General features: G+C 44.1%; 1 protein-coding gene across 1 annotated transcript in view; it reads left to right on the forward strand.

The window, feature by feature from the left end:
- The window catches only part of LOC119973790 (mucin-2-like), a 99,586-nt gene that overhangs the window by 13,771 nt on the left and 63,151 nt on the right, over positions 1-22,664 (forward strand). The window contains exons 2-12 of the mRNA XM_038812214.1: positions 3,194-3,262; positions 3,358-3,586; positions 4,008-4,125; positions 8,203-8,281; positions 10,570-10,676; positions 11,838-12,013; positions 14,308-14,369; positions 14,462-14,587; positions 15,767-15,887; positions 15,998-16,136; positions 18,425-18,517. Of these exons, the coding sequence (XP_038668142.1) occupies positions 3,194-3,262; positions 3,358-3,586; positions 4,008-4,125; positions 8,203-8,281; positions 10,570-10,676; positions 11,838-12,013; positions 14,308-14,369; positions 14,462-14,587; positions 15,767-15,887; positions 15,998-16,136; positions 18,425-18,517 (1,319 nt within the window). The remainder of the gene's footprint in view (positions 1-3,193; positions 3,263-3,357; positions 3,587-4,007; positions 4,126-8,202; positions 8,282-10,569; positions 10,677-11,837; positions 12,014-14,307; positions 14,370-14,461; positions 14,588-15,766; positions 15,888-15,997; positions 16,137-18,424; positions 18,518-22,664) is intronic.

A 22,664-nucleotide genomic window follows, 5' to 3' on the forward strand; every position in this document is an offset into this window, starting at 1 on the left:
GACCAGTGGTCATAGATTTAAGGTAAGGGGCAGGAGATTTAGAGACTATGTGAGGAAAAATGTTTTTACCCAGAGGATGGTGGGAGTTTGGAACTCACTGCATGAAATGGTGGTGGAGACAGAGACCCTCATGACATCTAAGAAGTATTTAGATGTGCACTTGCGATCCCAGGGCGTAAAAAGCTATGGGCCAAGTGCTGGAAAATAGGATTAGAATAAAATAGATGATTATTTTTGACCGGCGTAGACGCGATGGGCCAAAGGGCCTTTTCCACCCTGTATGACTCAATAACTCTGAGTCTATAGGAAATTACGCCTTGACTACAGCTACCTACGTTTTCTGAAGTTTTCTGAGAAGTCCCTTTGTTCCCAAATAATATCCAATTATATATAACTCTATGAGTTAAATCCAACAAATAGTTACAACATACAGGTTATGTGGCCACATTTTGGAACACCATCTTCAGATTCAGCTCAGGCAAAATCTGCTTGGTTCGAGATTTGATCTTAACTGGCTGCCTGCCCATTCAGCAATAACCTGTTTTCGGGAGTCTGATTCTGCAGTTGGGTGTGGCTGATAGTAGCTGTGTCTGTTTATAATTTTAATTTAGAGAACCAAATTCCTTTTTTCCAATTAAGGGGCAATTTAGTGTGGCCAGTCCACGTAACCTACACATCTTTAGGTTGTGGGGGTGAAACCCACGGGGAGAATGTGCAAACTCCACGCAGACAGTGACCTAGGGCCGGAATTGAAACCATTCCTCAGCCCCGTAGGCAGCAGTGCCGCCCTGGTAGCTGTGTCTGTGTTTGTCTCTGCTTCCCTTTTCCCCCAGTCACTGTGCTACGGATATACCACTTCTCCGTTTGGTGTTATCCACCCTGTAAAATTGTTTTTTTTTTGCATATACGTGTTAATTTCCTTATCTCTCCACTTTAAGGTTATTTTTCTATATCCCCTTTGTTTTCCTCTCATCGCCCATTTGCTTTTCTCACTGATATGCTAATTTGCATCTCAACGTCTCTTCAGACATCCCCCTGGTTCATAGGGCGGAATTCTCCGCTCCCATGGAAAATCGAGAAGGGCGTCGTGAACTCAGCCGCGTTTCACGACGGCCTCGGAGGCCGTTCCTCTCACCTTATTCACCCCCACCCAGGGGGCTAGGAGCGGCGCTCCGTTATTCTCGGCCGCCGGGCCTGACGATCGGTGGGCACCGATCGCGGGCTAGTCCCCTCCCAAGCACAGCCGTGGTGCTCACTCTCCTCTCTGCCCCCCACAAGCGTCAAACCAGCATTTGGCGCCATGTTCACGACGGCAGCGACCAGGTGTGGTTGCCGCCATCGTGAACGGTCACGAACGGCAGGCCGCTCGGCCCATCCGGGTCGGAGAATCGCCAGTCGCCGTGAAAAACGGCGAGCGGTGATTCTTCTGAGCGGGGGTTGGGAGAATCGCGGGGGGTGCCAGGGGAGCGTGTCGTGAGTTGCCCGGCCCTCCTGCAATTCTCCCACCCAGCGTGGGGAGCGGAGAATCGCGCCCATAATCTTTTATCTTAATTTCATATTTAAAATCTTAATTTTCCCCAATTATTAACAGAGCCTTGCGACTGACCTTGGGATGTTGTTTACGAACTCTTTAATTTGGACATTCTGAATTCTCCCTGTGTACCCGACCAGGCGCCGAAATGTGGCGACTAGGGACTTTTCACAGCAACTTCATTGCAGTGTTAATGTAAGCCTACTTGTGATAATAAAAAATATTATTAAAAAGAAAGAGATCTCTTGACACTGCTTTATAGAAATGATCTGACTCCTGTCAGACAGTCTGGCTGTAAGTCTTCAAAAGCTGCTCACCAGACTTGTTTCAGTCCCCCTTGTCCTCAGACAAGTTTGCATTGCTTTAAATACTGTTAATCTCTTTTAACTAATTTACAGTGTGATTAAAACTGTCTAATTTTTGGACACTTCATTTAGCTCAAGAACTGCTAATGCTTTCTCAAAAATGTCTCATGACTTAACTCCACCCAGTAATGACATCATTTCACCAAGCTGAAAAATAATTAACTCTCCAGGAAATCCCCTTAAACAAAACAACATGGCATTAGCCTAAGCTTTTTACAATGGTTAATTGCATCCACTTGGTACCATGAGCATGGCTTCTCTATTCCAAAATACAAAACCTGGGAACACAGTGTTCTGGCAAGCTGGCTGTTTTAACTAAGCCTCATGCTTAACGACACATTCCGATCCTGGGTTCATGGACCAAAAACAATAAAAATTTTAAATGTGAACAAAGGAAATAACAGGAATTACTCTTACAAGTGAACATGAATGTTAATCGCTCGGGAGTCTCATGCGCGAACTACACCGCAGGTAGGGGGCCATTGACAGAGGTCCCCGCAGCGATTTTCCGAGAAAAACTGGCTGAGTTCCCGACTGCGTGGTTCTAACCACCTATCGGTCATTGGGAACAGCCGGTGGCTGTTGCGGACTCAGTCCGTGGCCACCCTGATGGGGGGGCGGGGGGATCCTTCACCGAGGGGGGCCTCACAGATGGCCAGGCAAGCGTTCGGGCGCACGCGAACTCGGGGGGACCTACTTCATTCATCATGGTCCGCCATGTGAGTCTGCCATGTCACACGGGGCGGCCGCCGCAAGCCGCCGCCATGCGCATGTGCAGACTCCCGACCGGAAGTGCAGGGCCCCATATATAAAGCCAGAGCTGCGAGAAGCACTCCAGGGTCCTGCTAGCCCCCTGCAGGTAGGAGAATCACTCCTGGACTTTCGCATTTTCTTTCCATTTCATTATAATACTATGTATAATAAAAGGTTATTTGTGATTTAAAGGTACAAACCTGGTGACTGTAGTTTATTGGGCTCAGTAAAGACCTTGGATATTTTAAATAAAATCTAATTTCACCCGTGTTATGAATCTGGGTCAAGTGGGGCTGGAATTGACCATGCATTATCCCAGGGTATCGTGACAACAGAACTCTGAAGTTCTGAACTCTGAACTCTGATTCTAACATATTGCATATTCTAACTCTGAACTCTGATTCTAACATATTGCCAAAAGAACAGTGAGATTTCATTGAAGAAATAGTTAACACTTGGATAACCACAGGAACGTCATTGTAATCATTTTCAAAATGAAATGCGTTTTTGTACTTCACATTTACAAGTTTCTCTTTTCAATTAGGTTTGGATGCCTCTGTGCATTCCCTTGATCCCAGGTCTGTAGAAGCTACACCACCATATGGTAGTGTTGGTTAGTATTAATTATTATTTTCACACTAAACCTCATTAAAGGAGAAACTCTAAACTCTTTCTTATCAGAGCTAATGATTTTATCTTTGCTTTTAGGGAGCTGTTACACGTGGGGGAGAGGAGCATTCAGGACCTTCCAAGATGATTTCTTTTATTTCACCTCCAGGTGCAACTTCATATTGAGCCGACAGTGCAAAGGCCCAGCAGAGGATTTCAACATACAGATCCGCAGAGGGTCCAATGGCAATCTGGAACATATTCACATGCTCATTGAAGGCGTCTCCATTATTACAGAGAATGAAACAGTTAGAGTTAAAGATGAGATGTAAGCTAACCTCAGATGATCTATTGCGGGTTTGATTACAAAACTTCCATTTCAAATATTCTTCAATGTATCTTTATAAAGATTGAATATGACAGCCTTCAAAATTATTATCTCTTCGAAGTCGATACCTGGAGGACAGAGAACGTTTATTACACATAGCCAAACCCATAGAAAAAAACCAAGCACATAAAACATTTCGCACATAAAACTGGTCTCATGTATATCCCTGTTTATAGAAGAGAATTATTTTTATTTATTTAACTAGAACAGACTTTCTTTGAACTCCTAATAATTAATTGATTCCACTCACTTGTTTTGTTAAATAAAACTGTTTATAGAAGAGAGCGATTTATTTTTTCAACTAGGACAGACTTTCTTTGAGCTCCTAATAATTGATTGATTCCACTAACATGTTTTGTAGAATAAAACTGCCGTATGATGATAAAATCATTACTGTCCAGAAATATGGAGTTTACACACGCATTACAAACAGGAAACATTCAATATCGCTGATCTGGAATCACCACGATTCGTTGTCGGTAAGATCACGACAAGAGCCTCATATGCATTTTTAGTGTGGTTTATATTGACACTTAAATTTGACATATGTCTACCTTCCTACTTCTGAAGCACTGTACCTTGTGCAATTCTATGGTTGCTCCCTCGAATAGCTCAATTGAATGTGAACAACATTCAGCAATATTCAGCAAGTTTCTTGAGGACAGAGAGTCTAAACTTAACCCTCACCCAAAACTACATGTCTGACAATGTGGCAGAAATTTAGCAACGGTGAAGGAGTTAAATGAAGTGGCGCTGAGGTAGAGCTGACTGTCGTCAGTGTACATGTGGAAACTGACAGTGTTTTCAGATAATGCCACCAAGGGGAATCACGTCAGTGAGAAATAGGAGGATCCAAGGATAGAATCTTGGGGGATACAGAGACAATTGAATAGCAGGATTTTCTTGATAGGGGCTGGTTTAGCACACTGGGCTAAATCGCTGGCTTTTAAAGCAGACCGAGGCAGGCCAGCAGCACGGTTCAATTCCCGTACCAGCCTCCCCGAACAGGCGCCGGAATGTGGCGACTAGGGGCTTTTCACAGTAACTTCATTGAAGCCTACTCGTGACAATAAGCGATTTTCATTGATAAAATCCACTCTCGAAAAGTTTTGACTTAAGTAAAGAGTGTCATGAGTAATGGGAATCAACCCTTGGCTCAGCATCATGTTGGGTGCGTCCAGGGAAAAGACCACGATACCTCAGATGCAGGATAAATGAGTTCCTGAACTCATGATGGGACTCACTGATTATTCTAATGCAGTGGAATAGATTTTAATATATGTTTAATTAAAGTTAGATCACTTTAATAGGGGAACATTCTTTCTTGTATCATTATTATTCATTTCTATGTATTTTTTAGATACATAACAAACAAGCAATCTGCCTGAAATGAATTTCTGTCTGGACAAAGTCGGATTGAACTGAATTGAAAACGCTGTTGGGCTACTTTATTGTCCATCCAGAAGTTCATTTCAGACTATGATTAAATAGATAAGAATGGAGCCAAGCGAACACTGTTGCACCCAGCTGCAGATCATTGGGGAGTTGGTGGAGGAGATGATGGAAGCCATGTCAAAGGCTGCAAACAGGCCAACAAGACAAGAAAAGTTTAGGAGAGGAACTAGAGAAAGATGCACACCCAGTACAAAGGCAGGGGAGAGCTTTAGAAGGTGTTTGGCCACTTTACTTGCGAAAGGGATGTAAGTGGCAGAGGCAACTGCTGCGATTGTCACAATCCTACTAACAAAGTGGTTCATGAATTCCTTACACCTGTTGTTGGAGGTGAGGACAGATGAGTCAGAGAAGATGGGTTTAGCAAGATGGTTTGCAGTCTAGAAATTAATCCAAAACTTCATAACTGCATTCCAGGATGATTCTGGAATAGTGAACAGGACCTTGTGATCTTCTAGATGTTCCAAACTGATGAAATGAAATGAAAAACGAAAATCGCTTATTGTCATGAGTAGGCTTCAGTGAAGTTACTGTGAAAAGCCCCTAGTCACCACATTCCGGCGCTTGTCCGGGGAGGCTGGTACGGGAATCGAACCGTGCTGCTGGCCTGCTTGGTCTGCTTTAAAAGCCAGCGATTTAGCCAGATGAACACCATGGACGGGATTCTCCGCCGGCATGATTCTCCATTTTGCCGGCGCCCGGGGGTTTCCCGACGCGTAAAGGAGAATTCCGCCAGCAGGTCGAGGCAAAAATATGGCGCGTCGGGGTGGAGAATCATAGGCTGGATTCTCCGAGCCTCCACGCCGAAATCACGTTTGGCGTGGGGGCGGAGAATAGTGCACCGAACCGGAAATTGGGACCGGCACCACTCCCACGATTCTCCGGTCCCTGGAGAATCACCGTGAATCTTGTGCACGCGACCCACACCACGTGGGTTGTGGGCCATTGACAGAGCACACACCCCCCCCCCCCCCCCCCCCCACACATTTCACCGTGAGCAGCCGGCCGAGTTCCCAGCCGGCATGGTTCTAACCTCCTTTCAGCCCTTGGGTGGCGTGTCCGCAGCCGCCCTGGTGGGGGTCGGGGGACCCTTCACCGGTTGGGGGGTGCTCACGGAGGGCCAGGCAAGCGATCGGAGGCCAGAGATCAGCGGGCAATCTCGGCGGGGCCTATATTTTCGGGGTCGATCCGCGGTGTGAGTCCGCCATGTCACGCAAGGCGGTCGCCGAAGGCCGCCACCGTGTGCATGCGTGGATTCCAAACCGGATGTACAGGGCCCCGTGTCCGCAGCCAGAGCTGCGAGGAGCACTCCGGGGCCTGCTAGGTAGGAGAATCACTCTGGATTTTCTTCAGGAAAGTCCAGAGTGAAACGCCTGCATTTTGTCGCTGGAGTGGGGACATAGCCCCATTATTGGAGAATCCCGCCCCATATTTTCTTTCAAGTCTACATCTTTAGACTTACGGGAGTGGAGATGAATGCTGTATTGGAAAAATGGCCAGGGTGAGAGATAGTGATGGTTCATTGGGACGAGGACATCAAAGTTGGAGGTGAGGCTGCAGCTGAGCAAATCAGGTCTTTTTGGAGAAATAAACTTAATTTTTCTATTTGCTGTTTGCATGTATTTCTTAAATGAGGACCATTTTTCTTCATATATTTGTGCCCTGGCTTGAAGTGAGCCCAAGTAGTGAATTGGGAGAAACAACGACATTTAAAATGTGAATATTTGGAATGGAATTCACCTCAAGTCTGGGGTAACTTGTCTTGCGCGAGACTCATTCTCTGAGCATGATCTGAAGAGCTACCTCAGAACAAATGTTGTATGCTGAAAGTAATTCACTTGTCCCTTTATCTAGAATGTGTTTTCTTCTTTAACGATCTGCTTGTGGAAAGTTCTGACAAGGAGAAACAAAATTCAATTTGACCCCATTCTAACCACTTCAGAACTATTTACCTGAACATTAGGAGACTCCATTTGTTAGTCATTAATGCTGCATGTGATGAAATGAATGACAAGATGATCTTCAACAGTATCTCAGGGTTCCTGTTATTGTGGTAACTGGATTTAGATCTGATATGAGCTGACACAGCTACCAATTGCCAGAATGTTTTACGAGTGAAGGTAATTTGTTTCAGTAACTCCAAAGTTTATCATGTCGGTTAACTATGTTACTGTGGTAGCAGGAAGTATACTTACTGACATATATGATTCTGCATTTATTTATCACTTAGAATGAGAGACAATTCCACTAGCTTTAAATTAATGTTTAAAATTTTATCCAAATAAAATAAAATCTTGCATTTCTTCATCACCCATTATCCTGTGACATCTCAAAGCATTTTGCTGTCAATTAGGTACTTTTGAAGTGTTGTCACTTGTTTGAAATGTTGCAACTGCAGCAGCTGAGATTCCACAAACAGCAATGAGATGACAACTAGATGTGTCGATTGTTAGGACTTCAATGAGAGATAAATGTTGACCAGGGTCGAACCATAGAAACCATAGAACCACAGAAAGGTTACAGTGCAGAAAGAAGCCAATTAGCCCATCCAGTCTGCACTGGTCAAAAGAGAGAAAGCAGAAATTAGCAGCTCATTTTAATCCCGCAGGATAAAGCACGTCAGATGCAGATCTAGGTACATTTTGAAGAGTTGATCGAATAGTGGGATATTGGGGAAATCTCCCTATTCATCTTCAAAATAATGCCACGGGGTCTTCCCTAGAGGGCAGATAGTCTCTTGGTCTAACACCTTGTCCAAAAGACAGTACCCCCAACAAAGCAGCACTCCCTCAGCACTGTGCTGGAGATTCAGCTTTCACTTTATGCTCAAGTCTCGGAGTGGGGCTTCAATTCAATTTTGCTCATTCAGAGGCGAATTGCTACCAACTGAGCAAATGCAGATCTATTCGGATTGCGCTATGGTGATGTTACTTCATCGCTGACCCTACCACCATACAGTTCTTTCAATTCAAGTCCAAATAATTGGCCCACACGATATACAAGTTAGAAATGGTCGTTCATAAAAATAACTGTGAAACAAATTCAGTTACCAAAATGTGTGCATTCCCATTAGGCATTTGGAATTTCTTATCTTTTTTTCACAGATAACTCTTGATATTAAATACAAGAATCAAACCTGCGGCCTTTGTGGGGGTTTCCAAGAAGGAGCTGGAATCAATACTGGTAACTGAAACCATCTCGACGTAAAGGAGATAAACCAAATTTTAGCTTTGTACTTGCAGATTTCCTGAGATGTTATTCACAGCTAGAGGAGATAATATGTTTTAAAGGACAAAGATGTACATGTTTAATGTAGAATGTAAGAAATTGTTATATACATTGGGCGGGATTCTCCGTCTGCGCTATCCTCCGCTTCGCCGGTCGCGCAGTCACATTTCCAGACAGTGTGAGGGTGGTCACAATGGGAAACCTCATTGGCTGGCTGCCAGGATGGAGAATTCCAATGCCAGCGGGGGGCATGCCACACCAGAAAACGGGTCTGGCGGGACAGAGAATTCCGCTCATTGGGCGCGATTCTCCCAGAGAGGGAGAAATCGTAAGGCTGGCGTCAAATCCGGGCGGGTTTGACGCCAGCCTCCCCCTCCCCGACCGGGAACCGATTCTGGTCCCCGGTCGGGGCTAGCATGCCGCCGCCGTAAACTCCGGCATCGCGGGCTTAACGAATTTCGTTAAGCCCGCTTGCCAGAGTTTGCGCCGGCTGACGCGTCACATGACGTCAGCCGCGCATGCGCGGATTGGAAGACTCCAACCCGCGCATGCGCGGATGACGTCATCGCGCATTTGCGCGAAACCCGCGCATGCGCGGGCCGGGGTGCCCCTCAGCCGCCCCGCGAAGTGATACAGCGGGGCGGCGGAAGGACAAAGAGTGCGCGGGTATCGGACCCGCTGCCCGCGATCGGTGCCCACCGATCGCGGGCCCATGGCACCCTTGGCACGGCCGTGGTACTGCCGTGCCAATCGGTGCCATGGTTTTAAAAATCGGCACTTTACGGCCGTTTTTACGAACGGCCAGACCAGGTGTGTTTGCCGTTCGTAAAAACGGCCATAAAGGGCTTGGACTTCGGCCCATCGGCCAGCTGAGAATCGCTGCTGGCCGTAAAAAAACGGCGGCAGCGATTCATATCGGGAGTCGGGCGTGGGGGGGGGGGGAGAATAGCGGGAGGGCGTCAGACTAGCGTGGCCGTAAAATTTTACGAACCCCGCTATTCTCCGCACCGTCGTGAGTGCGGAGAATTGCGGCCATTGTTTTTTCTGTCTGTTGCAGCAATGTTATTAAAAGCTTGGATAAAGGTATATAATTGCTGCAGTAAAATTATTAAAGATCCTAGGTTAAGATATCCAGACTGTGTGGCTGTTAAAGCTTTAGTAGGGAGTCATAAAAAGTGAGGTCATGATTAATTCCAAACTTTTACTTAATAATATCTCATTAGACCTTTAGTTGTAATTATGATTACTGGTGATTCCTTGGAGAGTAAGTAATCTATGAGGGATTGCACTTAGTCCTTAGTGGGATACAGATGATGTAATTAATGGGAAGAGCCAGGTCAGTCTGTAATTTTGCAGTTTGCCATAGGATTTGGACTGACAGAACAGAAGGATTTTAATTTGAACAGCAGTTTTGCCAAATGCTGTTAGGTTGAACAGAATTGTACTGAATCTGCTCTTGAAAGGAACTCTTTCTATAAGTCTCTACACAGCTAAGCAAGTAATCTGTTAACTTTATTTATAAAAGACATTTCAACTGTATGGGTTGCTTAATTGGAGTCAGTAGCAGATATAGATAGTAAGTTTATGTTTTTCCTTTTGTTTAAGAACTATTTAACTGTTAATTGTAAAGCTATTTCTTTGATGTTAATGTGGTTAATCCTGTATTTAAATTAAAGTTTGTTTTTACATAAATGATACCTCCTGGTCAGAGTCATCACTCCTGGAGTGAAGAATCCTTTCCTCACAATTTTACAAATTTTAAAAATTGTTTGGGGTTCTTATTCGGTATCCTAACAAATGTTGGAATCTGGAGCGGTATTCGAAATATAATCAATCAGTAAATGTAAAATACACACCAGTGTGGAAGGAAAACATAATGAAAAGCTGAAGCTTAGGCGAAGAACTCAACAAAAGAGATAGCAAGATGATAGAATGAGCATTTTCAGAAATCAAATCTGAGCGTGGAATAATTGTATTGACTATACAGTGGGCACAATGAGTATATACAGACAAGTTTATATGACAAAGCCCATATTCAACATGGATATAGAATTCATCATGCAAAAAACTTGTGAAATTGGCGCAGGTGTGTGTAGATTCGATATTTTATATTTACAGCATGTTATAAATAAGTAGATATAGATGATTGTTTAATATTTCCTGAGAAACATAAAATTGCTGTTAGCATTTCACAGATTTGTAGCACCTGTCATCTCATGGTATATTTCCCTTTGTTTGTGCAGATTCTGATGAAGTTATATATAACATCATGGTTGCAAATCAGCTAGATGTTCTGGGTCATGTATGTGTTACAGGTCAACAAACAAGTTCAGCATGCACAGCAGCTAATGTAAGTTATAATCAAATGACTTCAAACATTGTAAAGCAATGTCTTCACTGTTGTGGTAAATGTGTGTCGCCTTTTCTTATTGATTCCATTTCCAGGAATGGACACGATCTATGAGTTGACAATTCGTAACTCTCATGTTGAATGTGTGTTATTGTGTGGCCTTAAGTGAGGGGCAGAACTGTGGGAGAATCCAAAGAATTTAATCTTACATTTATTTGTAGTTTACAATGCAAAGGCAGTATTTTTGCTCATGTGTCAGTACCTTGAGAAGAATGGGTCAACTATTTATGTGGTCAAAGGTAGGCGGGCAGGAGTTTTATGATTCATTTATGTGGTGTGGGTGTCACTGGCTAGTTTGCATTTATGGTCCATCCTTTAGTTGCCCTTGAGAAGGCAGCGGTGAGCTGCTTCTTGAGCCGACGAGGTCCATATTCTGTAGGAACTCCCACAGTGCTGTTTGGAAGGAAGTTCTCAGATTTTGATCCAGAAACAGTGAAGGAACGATGATATAGTTCCAATTCAGGATGGTGTGTGACTTGGAGGGAAACTTACAGGTGGTTTTTTTTTTGGAAATGTTTTTTATTGAGTTTTCATATTTTATATCCAACAAATTACAAATTATTAGAAAAAAAACACGCAAAAATTGACATGTACATTTACAGGTAAGCATCTTCATAATAACATCTGTGGCCACCCCCTTTAACCGGCATACATATTTTACATTCCCCAATATGGCCGAGGCACATGTTTGTAGGCATTTGTTTACAATTTGGTTTTGGGCCTTAGCTTGCCATCAGACTGTCGCTTGCGGCTTTGTCCTTCCTTTTTTTTTGGAATAATTTTTATTCAAGTTTTCAACAACAAATTTTTATCACAACAGAGAAAAACAGTAACCCCTCCCCTCCAATACAAAAAAAAATTAACAAGAAAAAGAAATAAGCGTAAAACCATGCGAACAAACCCCCATAACGAACTCGTAGCCCCCCCCCCCCCCCCCCCCCCCCCCCGGCTACTTACATTACTGCTAAAGTTTTGTGAGGAAGTGTTGCCACAGTGGAACTTACATCCAGCGACCATTTTATCACTGTTAAGTGTACGGGCCAGAGAATGAAGGAATGTGACACAAATTTCTGATTCTCCTTTGTGCTTTGCTGCTTTCAGAGCTGCATCTCCCCCATATCGATGTACTTTTCCACATGTTTTGCAAACCCTACCTTCACTAGTAATTACCTGGAATTATGCCAAAGGGATGTATGTGCCTGTGGAAATATGAAGGAGTGCACATGTGCCACTTTTGAAGAACTAGCACGACAATGTACAGATCTACCTGCAATAAGGTAAAAACTTCATGAATTGGTGATATGAACAAACAATTAGAGTAACAATTGCTGAAAGCCAGGAAAACAATGCTGTGGTATCCATGTTGGTGGGTTATAACACATATCACTATGGATTGGGTTTAAAGCTCCTCTGCCAGTAGGTTTGGAGGTGGTAATGGAGTAACATTGAATCCAGTGGGCAGCCTGCCTCGTGCCATCTCACCCGCCCCTGTTGCCCTATCACAATTGTACCAGCGGTGGGAGAGGGGGCATTGCGCAGCCTGCCCACCAGTGGGTCAATTACGACTGTTTAGTGGAAAATTCATTCCCGCTTAATGGTCTCGTCCCATCATCACTGGGATCTGACCAGCAGCGGGAGAGGCCCACACCAAGGCCTGGCAGGTTTCTCTGTATGGTCTAGCGGCAGATATGGGGATGAACCTTGTGACCCAGCTCTCCTCCCACCCTCCGCACTTTCCTAATGTTCCTCATTCTTTCCCCAGTCTTAAATATGGCTTTATCAGACTGGAAGAATGTTGACAGTTGTCAACTGTTATGATTTTTGACGCAGTGTCAAAAGAAAATTGAACTTTCCTTTCCCCGTTTCCTTTCTGAAGGTGTTAGCTCAGGAATTTATACAGTAATTCCCACCACATCAGAGTTTCTGTCCCTTGGCGTTTTATGGCTAGTGATCCCGTTTTGGTTAACCTCAGTTGCAGCAGTTAACATGCAAACAGCAAGGCTCCGCAAATAGCAGAAAAATGAATGATAGCCATTGCGTTTTAGTCGCGGATTGAATATTGGCCAGGCACACAAAGAACTCTCTGTTACACCATTAGTGGCTGTGTCTTCAGTCATCTCAGACCCAAAGTCTGGAAGACCCACCCCCACACCTCTCTACTTTGCTCCTCACTTTCCTTCTTTCGGACACTCCTGAAAACCAAGCTCCCTTGACTAAACTTTTGGTCATTTGACTTGATGGTCATCTCACCATCTAATGTGGCTCAGTGTCATACTTTACTTCATGGTGCTATTATGAAATGTCTTGCAGTGTTTTAGTACATTCCACGTGCTGTATAAATATGTTGCTGTTGCTGTATTTACTCACTGAACAGCACCTTCTCAATAAAAAACTGAGGTCGTTAGTGAGAAGAGGAACATTATTTGGACAATAATTTAAACAGTCCATCTCAAATTTATTTCTTGAAGAAAAACCATGAGGAACTGGGAATTAGTCAGTAACGTGAGCAGATAAACAATTCTTGGATGGCTCATCAGTTTATTGATGATGATAGCCTGAGATGAGCTAATTTCTCTGTTAAATGGGTGCTGAGATAAGTTTGATACAAGTGTGTTAACTCATTGTGATAATCTTGTTCTAAGCGATCAGAATCAGAGAATTTTACAGCACAGGACAGCATTCAGCCCATTGCTCTTGTGAGAGCTCTTTGACAAAGCTACCCAATTGGTCCCAGTCTCCCTCACTTTCTCCATAGCCTTGTCCATTGTTTCCTTTTCCAGCATATACGCGAGTTACTGCAGAATTTGCTTCCAAAACCCTTTCAAACAGTACATTCCAGACCATAACAACTCACTGCGGAAAGAAAATCCTCCTCATTTCCTCTTTGGTTGTTTTACCAAGATCTGCACCTTTTGGTTACCGTGCAATCACTAGTGGAAGCAATTTCTTCTTATCGACTCTCTCCAAACCTCTCATAAATTTGGAAGTATCTATTCAATCTATCTTTAACCTTCGCTGCTACAAAGAGAAAAAACCCATATTCTCTTGTCTCTCCACCTATTTTTGCAATTCATCGATATGGTTAGCAGCTATACATACCAACGATGATGATGGGCCAATACCTTAAAATGGTGGACGATTTCCTTTGGTTACAATAGCGTTCGGTTAGTTACGGCCCTGCATCCTGATAACCCAAATAAAGAAGGAGATGCTTCCCTGGATTGGAATTGTCAGAAGAAGCCATTTGAAAATGTTTGTGTTGCCCTTTGCTTGGAGAAATGTCTGGCCCGCTGTCCGGAATACCTCGCAAGCTGTTCCTCGGGTGTGCCGACAAAGAGAGTGACTCAGACAGTAACTTGAAATCTTGAAACTGGAAGCATGCAAATCAGTCCTGGTAGCTGTGCATTTAAGACCTGTCAAAAAAGAAACCATCAATACAGATTGGTTTCCTTTTTCTCAACCCCCGAACTAACTCTATACTGTTCTGACAGAAATATCATTAATTCTTAAATACAGTTACTTTACTTCTGCCATGTGACCCAGTTTACTGAAAAGACCTTACTGTTCACAGTGATGATGATTATGAATTCTTTGGACCTAATTGGAAAGAATGGAGATCAACAATTAGTTGTGGTAAGAAAAGAAAAGTAATCAAATTACTGAATGTCTTAGTTCTGTTCTTGAATAAATCCGAGAATTACACAGCAGTGTAAACTATCTTTCAGGGAGCCCTGCTTGCCCTGAAAATCAGTTCTACAAGGAATGTGGTGCTATGTGCGTCCCAACCTGCTCTGACCCAGAAACACAGCAACAATGTGATCAGTGCGTGAATGCTTGTGAATGTCCAAAAGGTAATTATATCAAGGAAGAAAGTCAGACATTTATTTGATGTTACTCTTGAGTACGAGTCAGGTGCAGTGCTTAGGGATGGTTTAGATTACCTTATTAAAAATACAGCCCTTTAGGGCAGCACAGTGGCGCAGTGGGTTAGCACTGCAGTCTCATGGCACTGAGGTCCCAGGTTCGATCCCGGCTCTGGGTCACTGTCTGTGGGGAGTTTGCATTCTCCCCATATTTGTATGGGTTTCGCCCCCACAACACAAAGATGCGCAAGGTAGGTAGATTAGATTTGACTAAATTGCCCCTTAATTGGAAAAAATTAATTGGGTACTCTAAATTCATAAAAGAAAATACAATCCTTTGATGAAACAATGGTCCATTTGCCCATTCCAGTTGGTGTTGCAAATTGACAGAAGAATATCGCCCCAAAAAACAGTATAAGCTCTTGCTATTATCAATGTATCCATGAATCAGCAGGTGTATGCTTTAGCAATTATATTGTTAAGCTAATTGCCTTACTAAAGATAAGTAATGATAATTGGCTCAACCTCCAAAAAAGTATAAATGGCACAGCTGGAACAGTCGCTGTGGGGAAACCAAATAGAGTTTGTTTCTCGACTGTGCTGGATGAAGAATAAATTTGCTGCGGTATTATTCCTTCACCATATACTTTCGTTGAATTTAATACCTATTACTGAAAAGTATGCACCATACTTGATTAACAAGCAGCATACTTCAAAGTATAATCCCCACAATTTATAACAAGTGCTTCGGTGTCAATACATCATGCACAATATACATAGTAGCTGTAACCAAGAAAAACAATGGAAATTGATACTGTAGATAGGAAACAGTTCAAAACAAGAAGATATCATTTGTGATTTCAAACTAAACCAGTTCAATGAAAAGTCAATGCAGAGTCAAAGTTGGGACCAGAGTCAGGACCCTGAAATAATTTAACCATTGAGGCAGTATTGTCAACCAATTTGTCGGAATATATTTATATATTTATACACTCTACATTTCAAAGGGTCCAGCTTGTAGGTTTAATAATTGTAAACTCATTCAGATGTGCCTTTTGTTGTTACAATAGTAGGACAAAGGTGTCACTAGTTGTCATTTTAAATGAAAGCAGTCTTCTTCGTGTCTAACATGCGGCGATAAAATCAGTTATTTATATTATGCTTCAGGCACTGTCCTTGACGATATAAGAGACACAGGCAGGTGCATCGACAAAACAGCTTGTCCCTGTGAATACGGTGGAATGATTTATAATCCTGAACAATTACGAAATACTTCTTGTCATTCATGGTGACTATATACTTTCAGATCACACACCTTTTAACCATTCAACTGTCAGATCTTTGACAGAAATATTGGAGTGTTTATTTGCCTGCCTAATGATTGCATTTTCTTGCTAGTGTTTGTCGGAGTGGAATGTGGGAATGCTCAGACATCAGCTGCCCTGGAAGATGCAAAATTGAAGAAGGAACCCATTTTACGACGTTTGATAATAAATATTACACATTGAAAGGAGATTGCACCTACTTTGCTGTTGTTGTACGTGAGGTTTCATTCCATTTAATACTGGGAGGCAAATAAAAATACATTGAATGTGAAGTTGGAAAAAATTGATTTATTTGCAAATTTTGGGTGTGATGCAGCGAACTTCAAAGTAAGCCTGCTATCGGGCACATTTAGCTGCAGCACCAAAAAACATCCTGCTATCCAATGGCACGCTTCTGGTTTTGTTTCGTCTTGGAGACCAAACTCTCTGCTCAGGCCACACTTGGAGTGATTTCCTGCTGGCGAGCTTCAGTTCAACAGGAAAGGCTGTTCATAGATTGGGGTGTCATTTCATCTGGAAGCCCCGGGCTTCTCTCCCCCCCCCTCCCTTTCAAACCCTCCCCTGCTTTATTGACCCCTTCAACCCCCCAACCTAGGGGAGGCCCCGGGAATCCCCCCTCACCCCCATCCAAGTGGCATAGCACCCCCCCCCCCCAGGCCCGACCCTTGGCAGTACCAACCTGGCACCTGGCCACACTGGCACTGACAGCCTGAAACTCTAATATTTCCCCTGCCAGTCACTGCAAGGGTGCCCAGGTGCTACTGCCAGCATTCCAGGCTGATAGTGCCTTGACGCCAGGTACCAGGGGAGTGCTAGGGTATCACCTTGCCCTTTTCCTGACCACCCGTGGGTCTCCAATGGTCTGGGAGACCCCCAGGTGCTGTTACGCCTGATCCATGTTTGTGTGAACCAATACTGAATGGTGTCCTGGCGGAGTCGCCCAGGCACGGCCGTTGAGTGCTGGGCGCTAGGTGAATCCAGCGGGGAATTAATTTAAATATTAATATCTAGAACTCGTCCAGCGAGGGCTAAATTCAGATCGTTTCCAGCGGAGTGAGTTGGATGACTTGCGATTGGTCCGCCGCCCAGCGCGGAGCCTGATTTGGGGCTTTCGTCCATTTCACCCATTGTGCCAGGATCTGCGCTGGATGGAACAGGATCGCTGAATCTCGCCCATTGCACTGTATCCATCTTGGATACATCTTGATACATTTTTTAAATAACAAAAAGACGATAACATAGGTGCCTCTGCAATTATAGTGCATATTGGCAGCACTTATCTCAATCTTGCCACATTCTGTTCATTCATTTTAATGATCAGAAAAGCATCAGTTAGAGTTACAATTATTTTATGGTTGATATGTAAAATTCCCAGCATGTGTCGCGACACGCAAGTTGAAAATGAGCCTTTTAGTGTCTACAAGCCCCTTTGGGAGCAAGTAAGAAGTCAGAAGTCGGAATCTAAAACAAGGTCATAAATAGAAGATAACCATTAATAAATCCAGTAAGAAATACAGGAGAAACATTTTTACCCAGAGAGTGGTTAGAATGTGGAACTTGCTGCTAGGTGGAGTAGTTGAGTTGAATGGTTTAGATGTTTAAAAGCTGGTTAAGTACACGAGGGAGAAATGAGTGAGAGTTATGCTGATGGGGTGTAATGTTGTACATTAGGAGCAGACTAAAATAAAGCACAAAAACACTGGCCTAGACCAGCTAGATTCCCTGCTGTAAATTAAAGATTTTGACTAAATCTAAACAGTACAATTGTTAGAACATAGAATATTAGAACATAGAACATTACAGCGCAGTACGGGCCCTTCGGCCCTTGATGTTGCGCCGACCTGTGAAACCATCTGAAGCCTATCTGACCTACACTATTCCATTTTCATCCATATGTCTATCCAGTGACCACTTAAATGCCCTTAAAGTTGGCGAGTCTACTACTGTTGCAGGCAGGGCATTCCACACCCCTACTACTCTCTGAGTAAAGAAACTGCCTCTGACATCTGTCCTATATCTACCACCCCTCAATTTAAAGCTACGTTGTGTTGGTCATCACCATCCGAGGAAAAAGACTCTCACTGTCCACCCTATCTAACCCTCTGACTAACTTATATGTCTCTATTAAGTCACCTCTCAGCCTTCTCCTCTCTAACGAAAACAACCTCAAGTCCCTGAGCCTTTCCTCGTAAGACCTTCCCTCCATACCAGGCAGCATCCTAGTAAATCTCCTCTGAACCCTTTCCAAAGCTTCCACATCCTTCCTATAATGTGGTGACCAGAACTGCACGCAGTACTCCAGGTACTCCAGGTACTCTATGCTAATCTTTGCCGCTATGAACCACAATCTATAAACCTAGAGATGAAAACAAGCGAAGATTATTCAGAGATAGGTTTGCAACAATTTGACTGAACTGCTGGAATTCAGGTGAGTCAAGGTGCTAATTCCTAGATGTCTATTTCACAGAATTCAGACTTTTTGCAACATTTTTATCCACAGACAAAATCATGGAATGTAATGATTGAGCTGCGGCCGTGTCAAATCGCGTTTGAACAGACGTGTTTACAGCGTGTGATGTTCACCGATAATCAGGTGAGAATTTGTAATTAGTCGCCTGGTAGTATACAACTTGAACATTGCAGAGGGGCAGCACAATGGCACCTTGGTTAGCACTACTATCTCACAGTGCGAAGCATCCAGGTTCGGGTGACTGTGGAGTTTGCACATTCTCCCTGTGTCTGCGTGTGTTTCCTCCGGGTGCTCCGGTTTCCTTCCAAAGGGGTGCAGGTTTGGTGGATTAGTCATGCCAAATTGCCCCTTAGTGTCTAAAGGTTAGGTTGAGTTACAGAAGTTGGGCCTGGGTAGGCGATAGTGCATTTACTTCCCTCATCCAAGTCATGAACACATATTGTGAATAATTGTGGCCACATCACCGATCCCTGTGGCACTTCGTAAGTTATAGGTTGACATCCTGAAAATGTTCCTCTTATCCCAACTTTCTGCCTTCTGTCAGTTAGCCAATCCTCTATTACCCCTAACACCTTGGGCTCTTATCTCACTAAGTTGCATTTTGTGTGGTATCGAACGCTTTTTAGAAATCCAAGTATATTACATCTGGTTCACCTTCATCTTCCCTGCTTGTTACCACCTCAAAGAATTCTAATATCTTTGTCAGGCATGATTTCCCCTTCATGAAGCCATGCTGACTCTGCTTGTTTATATTATGCATTTCCATATGCTCTGCTATTACATACCAAGGACAGACGTTAAGCTAACTGGTCTATAGCTACTTGTTTTTTGATTCCCTCCTTTTTTGAATAAAGGTGTTACATTGGCAGTTTTCCAATCCTCCGGGACTTTTCCAGAATTTAAGGATTCTTGGAAGATTACTACTAGTGCATCCACTATCTCTGTAGCTCCTTGCTTTAATATCCTGGGATGCAATCCATCAGGACCAGGGGACTTATCAGCCTTGAGCCCCATTTGCATTGCCAGTTCATTTTCCCTGGTGATTGTTGTTGTATTTATTTCCTCCGCCCCTTCTGCCCCTTGATTATTTATTTTTGGAATATTATTAGTGTCTTCACCATGAAGATTGATGCAAAGTATTTACTCCTCTGCCATTTCCAGGTTCCCCATTATTATTTCCCCAGTTTCATTCTGAAAGGGGCCTATGTTTACTTTGGCCTCTCTCTCTTACTTTTTATATATTTAAAGAAACTCTTGCTGTCCATTTTTGTATTATTTGATAGTTTACCCTCATAATTTATCTTCTCCCTCTTTATAACTATTTTAGTCATTTTTGGGTTGGTTTTTAAAACTTTAACAATCTCTACATTAAAGTTAATCTTTGCCATATTATGAGCTGGATTCTCCTGTCCCTCAACTGCATGTTTCTCAACGCCGCGCCATTTGCTGGTGGCGGGATTCTCTACTCCCGCCACATGCCAATGGGATTTCCCATTGAAGCCCATCCCACGCTGCCGAGAAATCCATGGGCGGGGTGCCCTGCCAGCAGGAACAGAAAACCCCAATGGCCGGAGAATTCCTGCCTGTATCTTTCCATTTAATAGTATCCTTCACTTTCTTGCTTAACCATAGTTGATTTATCCCCTTCCTAGAATCCTTCTTCCTCACTGGGATATATTTTTGTTGTGAATCATGAACTATTTTCAGAAATGTCTGCCATTTATAAACAACCATTTCTTCCTGCTAAATTCCTTTCCCAGTCCACTCCAGTCATACCTTTATAATTACCCTTAAAGTGTAGTGATGAGACCATCAATTCATGCGACACGTGGTTAGAAGTGAACAGTGGTTTTAATCGTCTTACAACAGAGCCTGCCTGTGACGAGATGAACTCTAGATGAACTGGCAGGCAGGCTCCGACTGCCAAGCTTTATACAACCAGTGGGGGGGGGAGGAGTCATGGGCGGAGCCAAGGGTGGAGCCCAGTACAAACTTCCGTACATTCCCAGTACACCTCCCCCTAGGGGCAGAGCCGCACAACTGCTTGTGTGCCGAGCTTACAGAGGCATGGTACGACATGTGTGATAACAGTGTGAATTATGCTATTATGATTCACCACATGTAGTATAGTTGTTTCTGATCCATGTTTCTCACTCTCAAATTGCTTGCTAAATTCTACCATGTTATGGTCACTGCTTCCCAGGGATCTTTTACTCTCAGATTGTTTATTAAACCTGCCACATTGTGTATTTTCAATCCCAAATAACCTGATCCCTGGTGTGATGAATGTAAGAATATCAGATATATTGGGTGCAATTTCTCGGAAAAATTTCGAAGTGCGGTAGCGAGCGGGAATTCCCGCGAGCTTCCTGGTACTCAGCCCAGCGAGGCTGGAAAGGCAATTCAGCGTTAGTTGATCCACTTAACAAGGCCTCATGGGCTTCTCATCGCAAATGAAGTCTCGCCAGCTGATTCATTGTGAATGCACTCACCAGCCCCTCACTAACAAGGTCAAGCAGCACTTAGGCTGCACTTAGCCAACCCCAGCCAGCTCGCAACAATGGCGCCGAGGTGACCAGCCCCAAGATTCTGGACGCTGACCTGGGGAGGCTCCGAGACACAATGGAGGCCAGGAGGGATGTCCTGTTCCCCCAAGGGTCCCGGAGGGTGAGCCACAGGACTGTCAGTGCAGCTTGGAGTGTGATCAGGAGGATTGGCTTTCAGTGCCGAAAAAAGTTCAAAGATCTACACCGGGCAGCATGAGTGAGTAGACACCAATGACCCCCGCCCAAAGGAACATCCATCCTCACAACTCCCCATGCAACCCCCTGCCCTTCCTCCACCCCTCCCCATTCAACTACCCCCAACCCCTTATTCACATCCCCTCTCCCACCACTGTGAACTACGCCTATGGCTAACGCTGCCCTCTCTAAGTCTACTAAGGAAAAGCTGTCCCAATACCATCAGGAGAAGGCTCAGACTGATGAAGGTGGTGTCAGACATCAGAATCCTCACCTCCTTTGAGGTACGGAAATTGGGCTTAAGTTGTGAAAATTGGTTTCTCGCCATGTTACGGCGAGGTCCAGATTTCACCTATGGGAGAGGGCCGATTTCATCGCAAACTGTTTGACCCTGGTGCGGATCTCGTTTTTGGCTTCTCCTGCTATTCACCTGCCTTGTTACGCTTGAGCGAGAGCTCAACGAGGCCAGTGAATCGCGCCCATTGTACTATTTGTTTTTGGTGCGGTAAGGGATAAAAGCCTGGCTTAGGATGAGTATGTGACTGCAGCAGTAATGTTTTTAAAATCCTGGTTTGAAAGACAGCCAGACTTTGTGGCTACAAAAGGGATAATTAAAGTATCATAAAAGATAATTAGATGGATTTGGCGACACTCTTGGCGAAACAATGTTCTACCGCCGGATGAGAATTGATATTGATTTATGTGCCACCTGGGAGCACACATCAGGAAGCAATTCAGTACCCTTCGTGCATATTTATGCATGCTGAGGAATAGGAGGGATTTTCAAGAGAATCCCGCTATCGGGTCAACATTTTGAGCGGCAACCCAATATTAAAGTCCCGCGACTAGCCACATCCTCCGTATCACACATCAGCCCATCACACCCGGATTTTCAGTACAGGAATGGCCCGATCCCCCCCCCCACCCACCAAGACCCCCTTACTAGTGAGATGCCCCATAGGGATCCCCTTAATACCCCCCCCCAAGGGGCCCTTAATGCGGAGACGTCCCAGGACCCCTAACTAAAGGAACCTCCCACAGAGACCCCCTAACTAGAGGCACCCCACACAAAGACCCCCTGACTAGAGGGACCCCCACAGGGATGCCCTTAATAAGGAGACCCCCACCTTCTGGAACCCCCCATGTAAAGGAACCCCCCCCCCATATAGAGCCCCTAACTAAAGGGAACTCCCATAGAGCTACCCAACCAGAGGGGCTCCCCACAGGGACCTCCTAAATAGAGGGACCTCCCCCCAGAAAAAAGACCCATGCCTGGAAGCTAGAGAGGTACAGATAGTGGCAGTGACAGAAATTACAGTTGAACACTTACCTGGAAGCACCACATGTTCATTCCTAGAAAGAGAACAGCTATGACCTTTGTTTAAAACCTTCAGATTCTTTAGCTTCAAGCCATTCATTCATTTCTAATTGTGGGTTGTGATTGCCAGCTTCCAGAAAATACCTGAAACCTTGAATCATTCATCTCCCTTCATGGGTGAGTGACTCAGTATATTCCAATCATTCAAACG

The sequence above is a fragment of the Scyliorhinus canicula genome, chromosome 11 (genome assembly GCF_902713615.1).
Source record: "Scyliorhinus canicula chromosome 11, sScyCan1.1, whole genome shotgun sequence".
NCBI lineage: Eukaryota > Metazoa > Chordata > Chondrichthyes > Carcharhiniformes > Scyliorhinidae > Scyliorhinus > Scyliorhinus canicula.